This window comes from Suricata suricatta, chromosome 8 (assembly GCF_006229205.1).
Source record: "Suricata suricatta isolate VVHF042 chromosome 8, meerkat_22Aug2017_6uvM2_HiC, whole genome shotgun sequence".
Taxonomy (NCBI): domain Eukaryota; kingdom Metazoa; phylum Chordata; class Mammalia; order Carnivora; family Herpestidae; genus Suricata; species Suricata suricatta.
The window spans coordinates 126171054-126188071 of NC_043707.1; the positions used below are offsets into that span (position 1 = coordinate 126171054).

The 17018-nt window shown below is 59.2% G+C and overlaps 1 protein-coding gene across 1 annotated transcript in view; it reads left to right on the forward strand.

Moving 5' to 3' along the window:
- Positions 1-17018, forward strand: part of HSPG2 (heparan sulfate proteoglycan 2) — a 66916-nt gene that overhangs the window by 7640 nt on the left and 42258 nt on the right. The window contains 29 exon segments of the mRNA XM_029945880.1: positions 368-477; positions 573-631; positions 913-1073; positions 2618-2746; positions 2963-3220; positions 3297-3416; positions 5148-5279; positions 5478-5622; positions 5716-5867; positions 5962-6108; positions 8558-8721; positions 9141-9320; positions 9407-9603; positions 9695-9842; positions 10536-10663; positions 11160-11246; positions 11345-11403; positions 11583-11650; positions 12545-12685; positions 12799-12975; positions 13133-13312; positions 13409-13527; positions 14145-14256; positions 14424-14537; positions 14625-14752; positions 15105-15191; positions 15856-15905; positions 16227-16321; positions 16609-16802. Of these exon segments, the coding sequence (XP_029801740.1) occupies positions 368-477; positions 573-631; positions 913-1073; positions 2618-2746; positions 2963-3220; positions 3297-3416; positions 5148-5279; positions 5478-5622; positions 5716-5867; positions 5962-6108; positions 8558-8721; positions 9141-9320; positions 9407-9603; positions 9695-9842; positions 10536-10663; positions 11160-11246; positions 11345-11403; positions 11583-11650; positions 12545-12685; positions 12799-12975; positions 13133-13312; positions 13409-13527; positions 14145-14256; positions 14424-14537; positions 14625-14752; positions 15105-15191; positions 15856-15905; positions 16227-16321; positions 16609-16802 (3841 nt within the window).

A 17018-nucleotide genomic window follows, 5' to 3' on the forward strand; every position in this document is an offset into this window, starting at 1 on the left:
GGTCCCTCGTGGGTGACCGCTGTGCCAGGCCAGCCTCCGCTGGAAGACAGTTCTTCTTGTCCAGACTTCCTCTGTGCCACTGGGGTCTCTTCTGCACTGTCACTTACTTTCTGCGTCAGGCTACTTCCTGTTGGTTGAGGCCTCTCACTTACGCTGGGGCCTCGGCTTTGACCCTGGGCAGGCCTGCCAGAGTCACTGACAGGTGCTCATGAGGGCAGTGCTGGGCCCGGCTGGGGGCACACGGGCGGCAGCCTGGGCCAGAGGCCGCTGGAGACCACCCCCGTGTCTCCACCCTCTGGCCCAGCTACCTGAGGCCACCAGGTGCCAGTCCGGGCCCCTCCTGGTGATACCCCACTCCTCTCGGCAGTGTATTTCCGGGCCCTGGTAAACTTCACTCGATCCATCCACTACAGCCCTCGGCTAGAGGATGCAGGCTCTGAGGAGTTCCGGGAAGTATCTGAGGCCCTGGTGGACACGGTGAGGCGCAGGGGCTTGGGCGCCCCCCAAGGGTGGGGGGCAGGACTGGGATGGGGTGAAGGTATCTGGAGGCTGACGCGGCTGTCACTCTCCAGCTGGAGTCGGAGTACTTGAAGATTCCTGGAGACCAGGTTGTCAGTGTGGTGTTCATCAAGTGAGAAGGGGCCCCTGGGGGGCTGGTAAGGGGTGTGGGGATGACCTGGTGGGGGGTGACAAGGAGGGGAAGTAAGAGAGGCCTAATGGGGTGGATCTCAGTTGGTGGAAGTTCAGGGATTTGGAGAGACAGTTTAGACCTTAGACCACTTGGGGTCCAGGCTGTGCAGGAGCAGGCCGTGTCAGGTGATCAGGCCTGAGGTTCGGGCAGGGGGCAGACGGAGGAGTGGGGGCTGCAGGCATCTTCTTCATCCTGCTCCCCTGCACCCTCCGTACCCCCAGGGAGCTGGACGGCTGGGTCTTCGTGGAGCTGGACGTGGGCTCCGAAGGGAATGCGGACGGGGCTCAGATTCAGGACGTGCTGCACACCGTCATCTCTAGCGGCTCTGTCGCCTCCTACATCACCTCTCCCCAGGGATTCCAGTTCCGGCGCCTGGGCACAGGTAGGCCCGTCCTGGGACCCAAGGGTACTTCTTCGTTTCTTCCAGTGTCCCCTCCATGGGCTCTTTTAGCCACTAGGGACAGGGAGCTCACTCCCTGATCTGCCCCATCAGTCTTTGCACTGTCCTGGCTTGGGTTAAGTATTATCTGTTTCCTCTTACATATTCTCAATTAGATTTAATCTCTGCTCTCCCTCGCTCGCTCTCTCTCTCTTGACCTCTGTACACTGACAATAGGTAATAATTCCATTCTCCACATCGAACTTTAAGATCCAAACACGTTTGCCTTTAAATAATAACCAACAAACGTTTCCTGAAAGCTGACTGGGTGCTGGGCGCTCAGTAGGACTTGCATCCAGCCTCCATTCAGCCTTCATACTTCCTATGAAGTAGAAATCCCTCCTATTTTAGAGCCGAGGGGATGAGGCCCAGAAGGGACAAGCGGCTGTCCCATTCATATAGGCGTTGGTGGGAAAGCCAGAACCTTCACGAAGCCCCATGTCTGTGCCAGCCTTGCCAGAACTCGGATGACATGAGATGAGCACTCGAGGCTCAGAGAGAACGAGAAACTGCTCCCCAGGCTCACAGCTATTGGACGCAGAGTCCTGGCCTTTGAGCTCTCGGTCGGCTCAGACGTCTTTGCACGGCACCCCCTACCTCCAGTGTCCTCCTTTGACCCCCTGAGTCTTGGCTTCTCCAAGCCAGACGGGCCCCATTCATTCCTCCACAGCCTCCGTTTCTTAGCGCCATCACCATCCGGAGTCAGGGAACCCAGAACTGAACGAGCTCTTTCCCTATCACGGGGTGGCCACATCGGGAAAAGACAGTGTAGCCATCACCTCTGTCATTCTGCATGTAAAACGCCGAAGCGCACACCCAAAAGTCAAGTTTGCTCTGCTGGCCTTCCCCAGGCCCAGACCTGAAGCTGCATAGGGACCCAGCCCTCCCCTCCCCACTTTTCAGTGAGCCTCCCTGGTCAGGGATGGTGGGATGGGCCCAGCTCGGTCCTGCAGCCCACAGCTCCCAGGTCCCCAATGGGACGGTGCTGATCACACCTTCCTTTCCAGCACAGACACCCCCGCCCCCTCTGGCCGCTGTGGCGGCCGCAGTGACACCAGGTGAGAGTGTAAGCCAGACCTAGGCCCAACCAGGTACCTGGAGACATTCATGGACGGAGGAGAAGGAAGGATTAGGGCGAGATGGCAGGGCATGGCCCACAGGCCGCCCTCTCTGCCCTTCCCCTCCGTCCTCACTGGGCCAGGCTGTGGCCTGCATGCGTGTGATGCGGTGGTTGCATGCGTGTGGCTTGTTAACTGTGTGTGGGGTTTATGGAAGGAACGGGTGAGGCCACTGCTGCCTGTCCCATGTCCCGGGTGTGCTGTGACATGTCTGCCACGAGCTCCTTTGCCTCACTCAAGTCCGCCGGACACCAAGCAGCCTGACGCAGGGCACTGAAGCCCGCTGCCAGCCACACAATGCCCACACTGCTGATGACATCCTCCGCCCCCCCACCCCTGTGCCCCTCTGACGCCCTCCAACCCCCACAGTGCCCCAGGTCTCAAGAGTCTGCACCGAGGCCGAGTTTGCCTGTCACAGCCACAACGAGTGTGTGGCCCTGGAGTACCGCTGTGACCGGAGGCCTGACTGCAGGGACATGTCTGATGAGCTCAATTGTGGTGAGGGGCCGGCTGGGGCCACAAGTGGCCTGCAGATACCGGGCAGGGCCAGGGTACCCCCGGGGCCTCCGTGTCAGCCGGGGGCCGTGAGGGAGGTAGGCAGGGATAAAGGAAGGGTGGGGGCACCATGAATGGCAGGGAGGTACGGGGACGGCCTGGACAGTGTGGGGGCCAGGGTTGAGGACTGCGCCAACACCAGGAGGGCTCTGTCCACAGAGGAAGAGGAGGTCCCAGAGGTCAGCTCCGTGTCCCCCACTCTGGTGGAGACACCACCGTTAGTGCCCTCGCTGGAGGCGACCACCGTGCAGCAGGTGCCAGGCACCCCTGCTCCACAGCCTCTGCTCCCCAGTCCAGACAGGCCTGTGCCCTGCGGGCTCCATGAGGCCATGTGCCCCAGCGGGCAGTGCATCCCCAAAGACTACCTGTGTGATGGGCAGGAGGACTGCGAGAATGGCAGCGACGAGCTGAACTGCGGTGAGAACCCGGGGCATGGGGCTCAGGGGGACTGGCTGGCGGAGGGCCGCTGGCTGAACCCAGCCTGGTCCCCCAGGTCCCCCACCTCCCTGTGAGCCCAATGAGTTTGCCTGCGGAGATGGGCACTGTGCCCTCAAGCTGTGGCACTGTGATGGTGACTTTGACTGTAAAGACCACACCGATGAGGCCAACTGCCGTGAGTGTCCTGGGGTCCATCCGGGCCCTATTCGCATTGCTCTCCCTGGCTGAGCGGGGACAGACTGGAGGGTCTCTCTCTCTCTTACCCCAGCAGTGAGGGGTCTTGGCTCAGAGCTGAACTTTATAGGGACGCTGTGGCCAGACTGCCTGTGGCTAATGTCTCCTTGTTTCTTTTCTTTACTTCATTACCATTAATCTTCTCTTGGTTATTCACGCTTGGGTATAGGTCAAGACAAGTGACTGAGAGGGCTTGTCCCCCAATGTCCCCTAGTGATTGGACTCTTAGTGGATGTGGGAGTGAAAGCCTTTCCCCCACAAGTGTGGGGGGTTTTCACGTAGAGCTAGTTCTGAGCTTTTTGGACGTCTATCTGCCCAGTTCTCTGTCCTCTCCCCATTCAGCCATCCCTTCGTGGTTCATCGGTCCATCCGTTCCCCCAACTATCTGTCCGTCGGCTGTCTGTCTGAATAGCTCTTCATCTACCTGTCTGCCCGTCAACCCAACATCCTTCCTTTCTCTCATCCATCTGTCCTACCAACCCCCGGACCGTTGCCCATCCACCCAGCTGACATCCATCCATCTAGTCGATGTTAAGGACGTTACAACAGTTAATGGGTGAGGTTGGAGAGACAAACATCCTGTCAGGGAGGTCAGAGCATCCTGTCCTGCTAGAGATTGTTAGTCTGAGATTGATGATAATCTTTAAACCATTTCTCTGCGATCTCGGGTCACATGTGGACATTCCTACTGTCCTGTTCGCTGGTCAGCTCCTCCCTGCATTCCTCCACCTTCCCTGCCCCATAGTCCGCGCCGTAGAGAAGTGGCAGCATGTGCTTTTTAGGGTGTCCTTCCTGTGGCTCAAAGCTTGCCTGACGAGACAGCCCCTTGGGAAAGAGAAGCATTTGAGGGCTTTAGTTGAAAAGCCCTTCTCATCTGGGGAAAAGTCAGAGGAGACCGAGGCCTTGTTGGCAGAGCCCAGAACAGAGACACTGAAAGCGAAGAGGCCTTGGGGGCTCAGAGAGTGTTGGGATGGAAACCCCAAGGTGGCCAGTAGATGGCTGCCTCCTGGCCTTCTCTCACTCCCTCCTCTGCAGATGTGTGGCCTCCTCTCCTACGCCACTCTGCCTTCTCTGTCCCCATCCGTGTGTCTGTCTTAAGGTCAGTCTCCCTGAGGAAGAACATCAGTCACCGCCTACCAGAGATGCCTGGCCAGGGCCCAGCCCCAGTGCCAGACTGACTCCAGGCCTCTGGCCAGTCTATAGGTGGCTGCCCCCAGGTCAGGGGCCGGCCATCCCGGGCCGGTCAGAGGGGTCAGAGCAGTGAGGTTCAGGCTGTGGCAGGGCCCCTTGCCAGGCCTTTCCGAACGAGAGGACTGCATCAGGCCTTACCGGGTGTCTAGGGATACCGGCCACTTTGCCTGTGCCTTGGACAGAGGTCTTGTGCTTCTGAGGGTGGCTGGATGTGGGAGGAGCCGAATGACTCTAACGTGCCAGGTATATTTCCATTTTAGGGAGCGCGGGTGGAGTGAGTGGTGGGGACAGGGTATGTGATGAGCCATTTGATGGCTGACTGGTGACAGCGGGCAGTGTCAGGGCAGCTATGTGTCTCGAGGGTGAGATGAGGGAGTGACCCTAGGGACACCAGACGAAGGTGGGCAGGCAGGGGGTGGGAGTGGTTCCCCCCCTCCCCCCGGGGCCAGTGCCTGCCACAAAGCCTGGCTCCTCCCCGTAGCTGCCAAGCGCCCCGAGGATGAGTGCAAGCCCACGCAATTCCGCTGCGTCTCCACGAGCACCTGCGTCCCGGCCAGCTTCCACTGTGACGGGGAGAGCGACTGTCCCGACCGCAGCGATGAGTTTGGCTGCAGTGAGCAGGGGCAGGGGGCGGGGGGGGGGGGGGGGGGGGGGGGGGGGGGGGGGGGGGGGGGAGAGGGTGAGCCGCCAGCCCTGGGCTGGAGCCCGTTCTAGCACCCACTGCCCACAGCCCCAGCCCCGCTGTCCTCCCCCGCACTGCTCCTCCTCCCTTTGCCCTTCATACCCCTCACTCACGCTCCGGTCTCCCCAGTGCCCCCGAAGGTGGTGACTCCTCCCCAGGAGTCCATCCAGGCTTCCCGGGGCCAGACAGTGACCTTCACATGTGTGGCCATCGGCGTCCCCACCCCCGTCATCAACTGGAGGCTTAACTGGGGCCACATCCCCTCTCATCCCAGGTATGGCTCTGAGCCGGGGCAGGGGCTGGACGTGTGGGGGATGCTGGGCTGGCGGCCCTGGCCTGACCCCACCTCGGTCTTGGGGCCCTCCAGGGTGACAGTGACCAGCGAAGGCGGCCAGAGCACACTGACCATCCGCGACGTGAAGGAGGCAGACCAGGGTGCCTACACCTGTGAGGCCATGAATGCCCAGGGCATGGTGTTTGGCATTCCTGATGGGGTCCTGGAGCTCGTTCCAAAGCGAGGTATGGCTAGCAGGCCCATGGGCCCTGGGGTGGCGGTGGAGGCAGGGCTGCCGGTTCGTGACCGGCCGCGGCCCATTCCCGTGCCACCCTGCAGGACCCTGCCCTGACGGGCACTTCTACCTGGAGCCCAGTGCCTCCTGCCTGCCCTGCTTCTGCTTTGGGGTCACCAGCATTTGCCAGAGCAGCCACCGCTTCCGAGACCAGATCCGGCTCCGCTTTGACCGGCCCAATGACTTCAAGGGTGAGTTGGTGGGCGGGCAGGTGGGCGGGCAGGTGGGCAGGCGCGGTGGTGGGCTTGGGGGGGCAGGGGGGCAGATCTGGGAGCACAGCGTGTGCGGGCCGATGTGGCAGGGTTCATGGAGGGGCACGGGGTCTCTGCAGAAAGGCTGAGCCCTGTAAGAACAGCACTTGAGGGAAAACAGATGTTTTAGGAAGAACCAAATCCGCACTTGACGTCTGCCTGCTTTGGGTTATGGAGTGGATGGGCTCTGGGGCCAGATTCTTTGTTTAAGTTCTGATACTCCCCTATGCCTGCGTGCCCTTGGTCAAGTTGCTGTCTAGTGTCTCAATGTTCCCATCTACAAAATGGGGATAAAGTAAGAAGTACCTACCGTGTTGCTGTAAGGACTTACTTAACAGGTTAATACAGATAAGTCACTCAGAATAGTGCTCAGTCCATGGTAAGTGCCCCGTACAGAGTCCCTGATGTCGTCACCATCCTCATCCTCATCCCAAGAGACCAAGAGGTGCTGGTGTCCCCAGAGCAGAAGAGACAGGCTTTGGCATCTTCTTAGCCTGGGGCTGCCCTCCAGTGGCACCAGTTATTGTCTGTGTGACTTTGGCTTCTCTAGGCCTGTTTTCCCACACATAACGGTAGGAAGGCAGTTGGCCTGCGTTCTCTCTGGCTCTGAGAGGCTGGATGGCTTGGGCCCAGAAATCACACGGACCTGGGTTCAAGTCCCAGCCCTTGTCTACTGCCTGACATCAGACTGCTTCCCACAGCATTGTCTGCCTCACCAAGGATTAAATGCAAGGAGGGGGCTTAACTGCCTACATGGCAAGCACTCGGTCAGTGCGGTGGCTTGGCACAGTCATCGGACAGCCACCGGCACCGGCATGGTTGGGGCTGTCCTTGCCCTCTTAAGGAAAAGACGCTGAGGTCCCAAAGAGACTGTGGGGCCTCTCCAGGCTCACATACAGCTGGTTAGAGGAGAACTGGAACCCAGGCCTGACTGGAATCAGAATGATCAGGGTGGGCGGGGACTCCGGAGTGAGCAGGCGGCCGGTGTGTGGATGGTGACTCAGAGGCAGGAGGCCTGAAAACATCCCTGGAAGGGAGGGAGGAGGGCAGGCCTGGGGGGATGTGGCCTGGTCTCGGGGGCTATGTATGGTCATTTTGCAGATGAGGATCTGGATGTGTCAATGGTTACAGGGATTAGATTTACGATCAAGGGGAGAAGTAACTGCCAGCAGATGAAGACTTAGCACAAGGAAGGAATTTCTAAGAGTCAAAACTGTCCAGGGTTGGGAGGGACTGCCTTTGGAGATAATGAGCCCCCCATCCCTTAGAGCTGCTCAATGTGGTAGTCACTGGTGACATGTGCCTCTTTAAATTAAAATTAATTAACTCACTTTCTTATCTGCACTAGCCACATTTCAAGTGCCCAGTAGCCACATATGGCTAGTGGCTACCATATTGGAGAGTACTAGTATAGAACATTTCTATCCTCACAGAAATTTCTCTCTGGATAGTTGGTGCTGCCCTAGAGATGCTGTAGAGAGAACTCCTCTGTGTGTGTGTGTGTGTGTGTGTGTGTGTGTGTGTTGGGGGGCGGTTGGACTAGATGACCCGTCATAATAGTAACAACAACAAATTGTTTTTGAGCACTTCTTTTGCGCCACACTCTAAGCATTTCATAGCAATTTGCTCAGTTTCTCTTCCTAATAACCTTATGAAGCAAATCAGTATTATGTCCATTTTACAGATAAGGAAACTGAGGCCTTTTTTCAAACTCCCACATCTGGGGAGGGTGGTAGAACCAGGACTTGGCACCTGTTCTGCAGCCCCATGTAGCTCTCTACTGCCCCCCTGAGGGCCGTTCCAACCCTGATAGTCCATGGATCTGTCCTCAAAAAAGGCTCTGAGAAGGGCTGCTACAAAGAATCCCCTTGACCTTTTTTCTGACCCCGTGGTTCCCAGTCCTCATTCTTTAGCCTTGACTTTCCCCAGAGCATGCTTTAGGAAACACTGCTCCAAAACTGTAGGGAAAAAAATAAATTTTCTTTTTTAAATTTTTTTTAAAACTTGGAGAAAGAGGGGTGCCTGGTTGGCTCAGCCAGTTAAGCATACGACTTCAGCTCATTTCATGATCTCACCACTCATGGGTTCGAGCCCCGCATCGGACTCTGTGCTGGCAGCTCAGAGCCTGGAGCCTGCTTCAGATTCTGTGTCCTCTCCTCTCTCTTCCCCTTCCCATGCTCATGCTGTCTCTCTCTGTTTCTCAATAATAAATGTCAAAAAAAAATTTAAAAACAAAAATTAATACATAAACTTGGCAAAAGAGACTAAAGTTCTCTTTAAATCAGATTTCTCCCAGAACTGTCCCATCTTTCTGGCTAACCACCTTTATAGGTGGATATCTCCGGCAGGCCTGTGCCGCGGCCCTCAGCCCTCCCCCTGCTGCCCGCAGGTGTGAATGTGACCATGCCCGCGCAGCCCGGCACGCCACCCCTCTCCTCCACCCAGCTGCAGATCGACACCGCTCTGCAGGAGCTCCAGCTGGTCGACCTGTCTCGACGCTTCCTGGTGCACGACTCTTTCTGGGCTCTGCCCAAGCAGTTCTTGGGCAACAAGGTGAGGGACTGGTCTGCTGCTCTGGATGGAGAAAGGGCCCAGCCCCCCTCGGGTGCCCACAATCTGCCCGGGCTCGGCTCCCTCTGAAGCCAGTAGGCAGCAGGACAGACTCCGCTCTGGGGGAGAGGTGGGCAGCAGCTCGTTCATTCAGGGCAGGGTATCTGCCCACCATGCTCAGGTTAGAAGGCACGCTGACACAGCCTTTAGAAAGGGCTCCTTTTATTCTGCCCCTCACACGAGACTGAACTTCCCAAAGGCAACACCAAGTCCCACCCAGCTCTGCCTCCCTGTGCCCAGCTCTGTGCCAGGCCTACAGTGAGTGCTAGACGCAGAGGGGAGGAGGAAGGGACGACCGGACACACAGCAGGCATCAGGGGTACCCCCAGCTTCCCTGCCCTGACCAGCCCTGTACCCACCAGGTGGACTCCTACGGCGGCTCCCTACGCTACAAGGTGCGCTACGAGCTGGCACGTGGCATGCTGGAGCCAGTGCAGCGGCCGGACGTGGTCCTTGTGGGGGCTGGATATCGCCTTCTCTCCCGAGGGCACGTGTCCACCCAGCCCGGCACACTGAACCAGCGACAGGTTCAGTTCTCGGAGGTAGGCGGTGCCTGAGCTCTCGGGGGTGGGGGTGAAGGGGCCACAGGCTGGGCAGGGGCTAATGCGTGGCGCCTGATCATATCCAGGAGCACTGGGTCCATGAGTCCGGCCGGCCAGTGCAGCGGGCTGAGATGCTGCAAGTGTTGCAGAGCCTGGAGGCTGTCCTCATCCAAACAGTGTACAACGCCAAGATGGCCAGCGTGGGACTGAGTGACATTGCCATGGATACCACTGTCACCCACGCCACCAGCCACGGCCGGGCCCACAGCGTGGAGGAGTGCAGGTGTCTGACCCGGCAGTCCCCAGCCAGCAGAAGGGAGAAACAGCAGGGCCTCACGGTTCCTGTAACCACTCTCTTGGTCCTGCCCCCACAGATGCCCCATTGGCTATTCTGGCTTATCCTGCGAGAGCTGTGATGCCCATTTCACGCGGGTGCCTGGTGGGCCCTACCTGGGCACCTGCTCTGGCTGCAGCTGCAATGGGCATGCCAGCTCTTGTGACCCCGTGTATGGCCACTGCCTGGTGAGTGGTGCCAGTTGGCACTTGGATGCCGGTGAGGATCTAGGGGCATAGATGAGTGGGAGGCCCAGGCCGAAGCCTCTTTGTGCAGCCAGCTTAGCATGAGCCTCTAGAATGACTGTCAGGACTGCTAGATAAACTATCATAACCTCTGGTTGCATTAACAGAGATAAAATGTCCAGATAAGGGAGGTGAAAGTCCTACTCTCTTCCACCTGGGTCAGAGCATTCCTGGAGAGTACTGTGTTAAAGATTGTCCTTAGCAGGGCAGCCTTCAGGGGAAGAAGTCTGGAAATCATATGTATTTCTAAGAAATAATGGAGGGGGCTGGGATTTGGGAGCTGAGAGAAGACAAGGCTGAAGCTCCTATCTTCAAATTCCTCAAGAGCCCCGTAAGATGGAAGAAACAGATTCCAGAGGGTTGAAATAGCCAGTGGGTGCAGATTAGAAGAGGCAGGTGGGTTTAGGTCAGTATAAAGCAGGCGTTTAGAACCTCCTATGGGACAGGCTGCCCGTGTGGAGCGATGGGCTCCCCATCAGGATGCGGCTGGACTCTCTCCTGTCTGTCTACACAGCTGTGGAGTAGATCCAGCACGGTGGAGGAGGCCAGGCCAGCCTCAGAGGGCCACCTCGGAGTGTGGTGTGGGGCAGAGGGACTGCTCAGCAGAACCTGAATCCCCCCTCCCCCTCCTCCCAGAACTGCCAGCACAACACAGAGGGGCCCCAGTGCAACAAGTGCAAGGCTGGCTTCTTTGGGGACGCCACAAAGGCCACGGCCACTGCCTGCCGCCCCTGCCCGTGCCCGTACATTGACGCCTCCCGCAGGTCAGACCCAGCTCGCGGCGGGGCAGATAGGGTGGGCGTGGGGGATGGGCAATACAGCAGGCTCTGGGCGAGGAGGTGGGATACCCGGGTTCAAATCCTCACCTCATCACTGAATTTCTCCCATGCCCCTTGACCTCTCTGGGCCTCAGCCTCCCTCCCTGTATTATGGGCCCGTCTGTCTTTCTATGAGGCTGCAGATCAAGAATAGGTGGACAGGGGTGCCTAGCTGGCTCAGTCGGTAGAGCGTGTGACTCTCGACCCGAGGGTTGTAAGTTCAAGCCCCGTGTTAGGTGTAGAAATCACCTAAAAATAAAAAAATTTTTAAATCTAAAAAAAAAAAAAGAACAGAGGAGCAGAGGAATGATGGGCAGAGGGATGACACCACGTCTCACAGCACACTGTGCCATGCGGGCAGCGGTCCTTTCCTTGGGTGGGAGTGTGAATCCCTGCCCCTCATCGCGGCCCTGCCCCATGTCCTGCCGCTGGCCACCCACAGATTCTCAGACACCTGCTTCCTGGACACGGACGGTCAAGCCACGTGTGATGCATGCGCCCCAGGCTACACTGGCCGCCGCTGTGAGAGGTGAGGGAGAGGCGACCGGGATGGGGCAGGGGGTGGGCCGAGGGTACGGGGCGGGGTGGCAAGGAAGTACCACCGAGGACCCTCCCTTTCTCCACCAGCTGCGCCCCTGGGTATGAAGGCAACCCCATCCAGCCCGGCGGGAAATGCAGGCCCAGCAGTGAGTATCCCGGCCACCGCCCCGCCTGGCACTTCCCCAGGCTGCCCGCCAGGCTCCCGTCCTGGAGCCCAGCCCAAACCCCACCTCCCTGGGGAGGCGTCCCACTCTGTCACCTGTCTGGCCAGACTGCGTCCACCCCATTCCCACCCGCCTTGCCAACACCCACTTTGCGCTTCCAGACCAGGAGATCGTGCGCTGTGATGAACGCGGCAGCGTGGGGACCTCCGGGGAGGCCTGCCGCTGTAAGGTACGCATGCCCTCCCCTCCCCCGCCCAGGGACTCGGCGGGCACGCAGCTGCGGGGGCGGGGGGAGAAGGAGGCTCCGTCTCTTCCAAGGCTCCTTGGCTGGTGGGTGGTGGCCTAGCCAGAGGCTGATGGGCCTGGCTGACTAGTCGTCCCCTCATGAGAGGTGGCCTGGCATCGGGAAGGAGCCTTAGCTGGGGAGCCAGGTGACCTGGGTTCAAGTCCCAGAAGCTTTGCCAGTCCTTCTTCATGCGACTGTTGTATCTGCGTTGTACCTTTGCTTTTGCATTCTCACACTGACATGACCATATGGGTGTTAGCATCCCCAATTACAGATGAGCAAATGGAGGCTCAGGGGAGGGAAATTATTTTCATTAAGACTGGGAGAATCAAGTGTCAGTAGAAGGAGGAAGTGGACAAACTTTGGAGTGAAGCACTTCTGATCTTAAGTCCCAGGGTAGATTAGCAAGCTGAGCGACCTTGTGTAAATCATTTCCCACATCTGAGCCTCTGTTTCCTCATGTGATACGTGAAGGTATCACATGCTTCTCAAGGTACTAGAAGGATGAAAGGAGATGATGGTTGAACAGGAACTAGCACAGTGCATGAAACCCTCCATAAATAGTAGCAGTGACTATTTTAACTAAGTTGCTATCTTCCAAACCTGAATGTATTTGTGAGCCCCCAGCACCCAGAAAGAAAAGGGAAAAAAGACTGGTGGCATACATTCCCATTAATTGGGACTTACTGCTCACGCTGTGGCAGCCTTGCTTACCTGTGCTCTTTCCGCGGCTCTCCCGGCCCCGGGGCCCCATCTAGAGTGTGGGCTGGTTAGGCTGGAAGCTCCAGGCAGCCCCTCCTGGGGGCCATCCTGCAGCTCCCAGCTCTGTGCCTGCAGAACAACGTGGTGGGGCGTCTGTGCAATGAGTGTGTCGCCGGCTCTTTCCACCTGAGTGCCCGCAACCCTGATGGCTGCCTCAAGTGCTTCTGCATGGGCGTCAGCCGCCAGTGCACCAGCTCCTCCTGGAGCCGCGCCCAGGTACCTACGCGGGGCCGCTGGGGAGGGAGACAGTGGGCACCCCTGAGCCCAGGGGGGACCACGTGCCAGTCCCAGATCTCAGCTCCCCTTCCGGCCTCCTCTCCTGCTCCCAGGTGCACGGGGCTTCCGAGGAGCCCGCTCAGTTCAGCCTGACCAACGCCGCGGGCACCCACACCACCAGCGAGGGCATCTCATCACCCGCGCCCGGGGAACTGGCCTTCTCCTCCTTCCACAACCTCCTCTCCGGACCCTACTTCTGGAGCCTCCCTGCAGGCTTTCGCGGGGACAAGGTGGGGGGAGGTGGGAAGAGGAAAAGCAGCAGGACTCCTAGGCTCGGAAACAAAAATGTCCTGGTGCCTTGGGAGGAATGGTGGAGGACGCGGCTGGAGCAGGGGTGTGTCGGGACTGTGGGGCCTCAGCTGAGCACCCGTCCGGCCTGTGTCCCAGGTGACCTCCTATGGAGGAGAGCTGCGCTTCACGGTGACCCAGCGGCCCCAGCCTGGCTCCACGCCTTTGCACGGGCAGCCGATGGTGGTGCTGCAGGGCAATGGCATTGTCTTAGAGCATCACACTTCCCAGGAGCCCAGCCCCGGCCAGCCCAGCACCTTCACTGTGCCCTTCCGGGAGGTGAGCAGCACTCCCTGGGGCCTGGCGTGGGGTGGGGGTGGGGGAGCGCCATCCAGGATGTCAGAGCTTGCAGCACACGTGTCCTTTCCTTGGCAGCAAGCCTGGCAACGGCCCGATGGGCAGCCGGCCACACGGGAACACCTGCTGATGGCACTGGCGGGCATCGACACCCTCCTGATCCAGGCGTCCTTCAGCCAGCGGCCAGCTGAGAGCAGGTGTCAGGGGCCAACGCGGGAGGACAGAGGGGCCAACTCAACCGCACAAAAGGCTGGGTGGCCTTTTGTGCCTCATTTTCCCCATCTGTAAAATGGAGGTTATAACAGTGACTCAGGGGGCCTGTCTTAGGTTGGGTTCCCTAGACGCAAAGCCTGAGATAGAGATTGGGGTGCACATAATTCACAGTGAAAATCTGGGAGGGAGGGAGAGGGAAGGACAGACGGATGAAGGAAGGGAAGTGGCCAGGCAAGGAAGTGGTTTTAGATGCCAGCTAGCCTCAGCCTCAGCCCGCAGGGAGCTCTGCAGGGTCATTCTGCCTTGGGGCAAAGGGGCTTTCGTACCCTAGGTCCATCCGTCACTGGTCACCCCGGGGGGCAGGGTGGTCAGGAAAAGAAGGCTCATTCTCTGGAGAAGGTTGCAGGGATAAGCCATTCTCCACAGCTCTTGCAGCAGCTGGGGGCAGACGCCCAGCCCGGGATCCAGACGGGGCCTCAGCAGCATCAACAGCAGGGCTGCCGGGAGGATTGACGACCTAACCAGCACGATCACACTCGGGACTCCAGGCCCGCCTGGTGCAGAGGGTGTGCTCATTCATGGTGGGTCTTGTCATTCCCAGGGTCTCTGGCATCAGCATGGATGTGGCTGTGCCCGAGAACACCGGCCAGGACCCCGCACTGGAGGTAGAGCAGTGTACCTGCCCACCCGGCTACCGTGGCCCATCCTGCCAGGTGAGTGCCAGGCCCCACCCACCCAGCCGCCAGTTGCTTTCTTGGTGCTTCCTGGCTCCTCCCCTTTTGGTTCCCCCTTCCTCGCCAGGGCCACCCCAGCCCCACCACCACTCAGTGGGCACCGCCCTGGATGGGATGCCCTCCCACTGCCTCCCTCTTGCCCCCAGGACTGTGACACAGGCTACACACGCATGCCCAGCGGACTCTACCTGGGCACCTGTGAACGTTGCAGCTGCCATGGCCACACAGAGATCTGCGAGCCCGAAACAGGTGCCTGCCAGGTGAGTCCCACCCTCCTTCCTACCTTCCTCAGGGCTGGATCCATGGCCTCCAGGGGCTCAGCCTCAGCCCACTCTCTGCCTCTCTAGGGCTGCCAGCACCACACGGAGGGCCCTCAGTGTGAGCGGTGCCAACCAGGATACTATGGGGACGCCCAACAGGGGACACCACAGGACTGCCAGCCGTGCCCTTGCTACGGAGCCCCCGCTAGTGGCCAGTGCGTCCAGTTCCTGCCTGTGCCTGCCCTTTCCTGAAACGTCCACTGCCTCCTTCCAAAATCCCCTCTTCCCAGACCCTCTTGAGAGGCAGTGGTTAGATCCTGGCCTTGCTGCTTCCTCAGTGTGTCACTCTGTATAAGATACGCTTCCCTCTCTGGGCCTCAGCTTCCCCATCTGTGAAATGGGGATGACAGTACACCCCCACCTTGGCCACTTGTGCGAGAGGTGACTGAGAACCCTTAGCCTGGCGCCTGGCACAGGCTTCACATGCCCTCCCTTCCTCTCCCTCTGCCCTGGTCCTCAAGGAAGGGCTGCTGACCTTCTCGTTGTTTGCCCCCCCACCACTGTCAGGGCCACCCATACTTGCTTTCTGGACACAGACGGCCACCCCACCTGTGATGCGTGCTCCCCAGGCCATAGCGGGCGTCACTGTGAGAGGTGAGGCGGAGGGTGGGGAGGGCGCAGGAGGGGCTGCCCCGGAAGCCCCCACTCTCCCCTTACACAGGTCCCCCAGGAGATGACCAGCTCTCCTCCCTGAGAGATCTAGGCCTGCAGCCCCCCCCCACCCGCCCCCAACGCCAGGCCGGTGAATTCCCAGACAACCCCTCATTCTTTTTTGTTGTTGTTATTAATTTTTTAATGTTTATTTTTGAGAGAGAGAGGGAGAGACAGAGCATGAGCGGGCAAGGGGCAGAGAGAGGGGGAGACAAAGAATCTGAAGCAGGCCATAGGCTCTGAGCTGTCAGCACAGAGCCCAACGTGGGGCTCGAACCCACAAACTATGAGATCATGACCTGAGCTGAAGTTGTACACTCAACCGACTGAGCCACGCAGGTGCCCCGAAAACCCCTCATTCTTGCTAAAGGTCCTGGGCTCAAGGCCTGATGGTGCTAACTCACGGACTCTGTGGCCTAGTCCCTGCTCTTCCCCCACCTGTTTCCCTATCTGAGAAATGGGTGAATTAAGCTGATTCCTTCCAACACTGTGAGGTCTGGTTCCAGTCTGAGTTGGATACAGGGCCCCCAGCACAGTCCTGGGCTCACAGCAGGCTCTCCTGGATTCTGTGCTTCTGCCCTCCCTTCTTCTACTGCTTTCTCCCCAGGTGTGCTCCAGGTTACTATGGCAACCCCAGCCAAGGCCAGCCATGCCAAAGTGAGTAGGGTTGGGGAGACTTTTGGGGTCCAGCTACCCTGACTCCCAAGGAGTGGAGCTAGGACAGGGCCTTTGTCCTTTGACTTGCAGCAAGTCACTTTCCCTTTCTGAGCCTGTTTCTTGATCTGTAAAATGGATCTAGTAAAAAGCCCACCCACTCCAGAGGGCTGCTATGAATGCCTATAATGCCTAAGTATGGTAGGTGTTCAGAAGTAAACATTCCCCCCTCTCTGGTGGTGAGTTAGATGGCCAGAGGGTGGTGGAAATGAGGGTGCATGGAGGTGGCTTTGGGGTTCCAGCTGTGACTTCCCTCCACCTCAGGAGACGGCCAACTGCCAGAGCCGATTGGATGTGGCTGTGACCCCAAGGGCAGCATCAGCAGTCAGTGTGATGCTGCTGGCCAGTGCCATTGCAAGGTTAGTCCTGACCCTGCCCTCTCTGAGGCTCTAAATCACAGCCGTGGCTGTTGCATTCCCTCTCCCTGCACCCTTGGAGCTGTCCCTGAGCCCCGCCCCTTCTCCTGAGGGCCCGTCTCTGCCCCGCTGCCCAGGGCCTGGTGGGAAATCAGGCCACATCTGACAGGAGCCGGGCCTCAGTGCAGGGGTTGCGCCGGAAGTGGCTGGGAGGCTGGCCTCAAAGGCCACTGGAGGTACAAGAGGCCCAGCCAGTCTCCCCACGCCCTCCCTTCGGCTCGCCCTCACAGGCCCAGGTGGAGGGCCTCACCTGCAGTCACTGCCGGCCCCACCACTTCTACCTGAGCGCCAGCAACCCCGACGGCTGCCTGCCCTGCTTCTGCATGGGTGTCACCCAGCAGTGCGCCAGCTCCTCCTACAGCCGGCACCTGGTGAGAGCCGCAGAGGCACAGCCCCTCTGAGTGATCCCTGGGGCAGGTCATAGAACTGGCGCGCCATTCGGCCTGTGAGGACACCCACCCCCATGCCCCCGGCACTGCCCATCTGCAGCCCTCGCCCCTGCCCTAACACCCTCCCGTGGCGCCTTATTGCTTGTGTCAGCCCTGAGCCCAGCACCCTTTCCTTTCCCGAGTGTCCTCCCTGCTCCCCGACTCCCGTTTTTTCTGTCCTAGCCCTGCTCTCAGCAGCGCCCCCCCCCCCC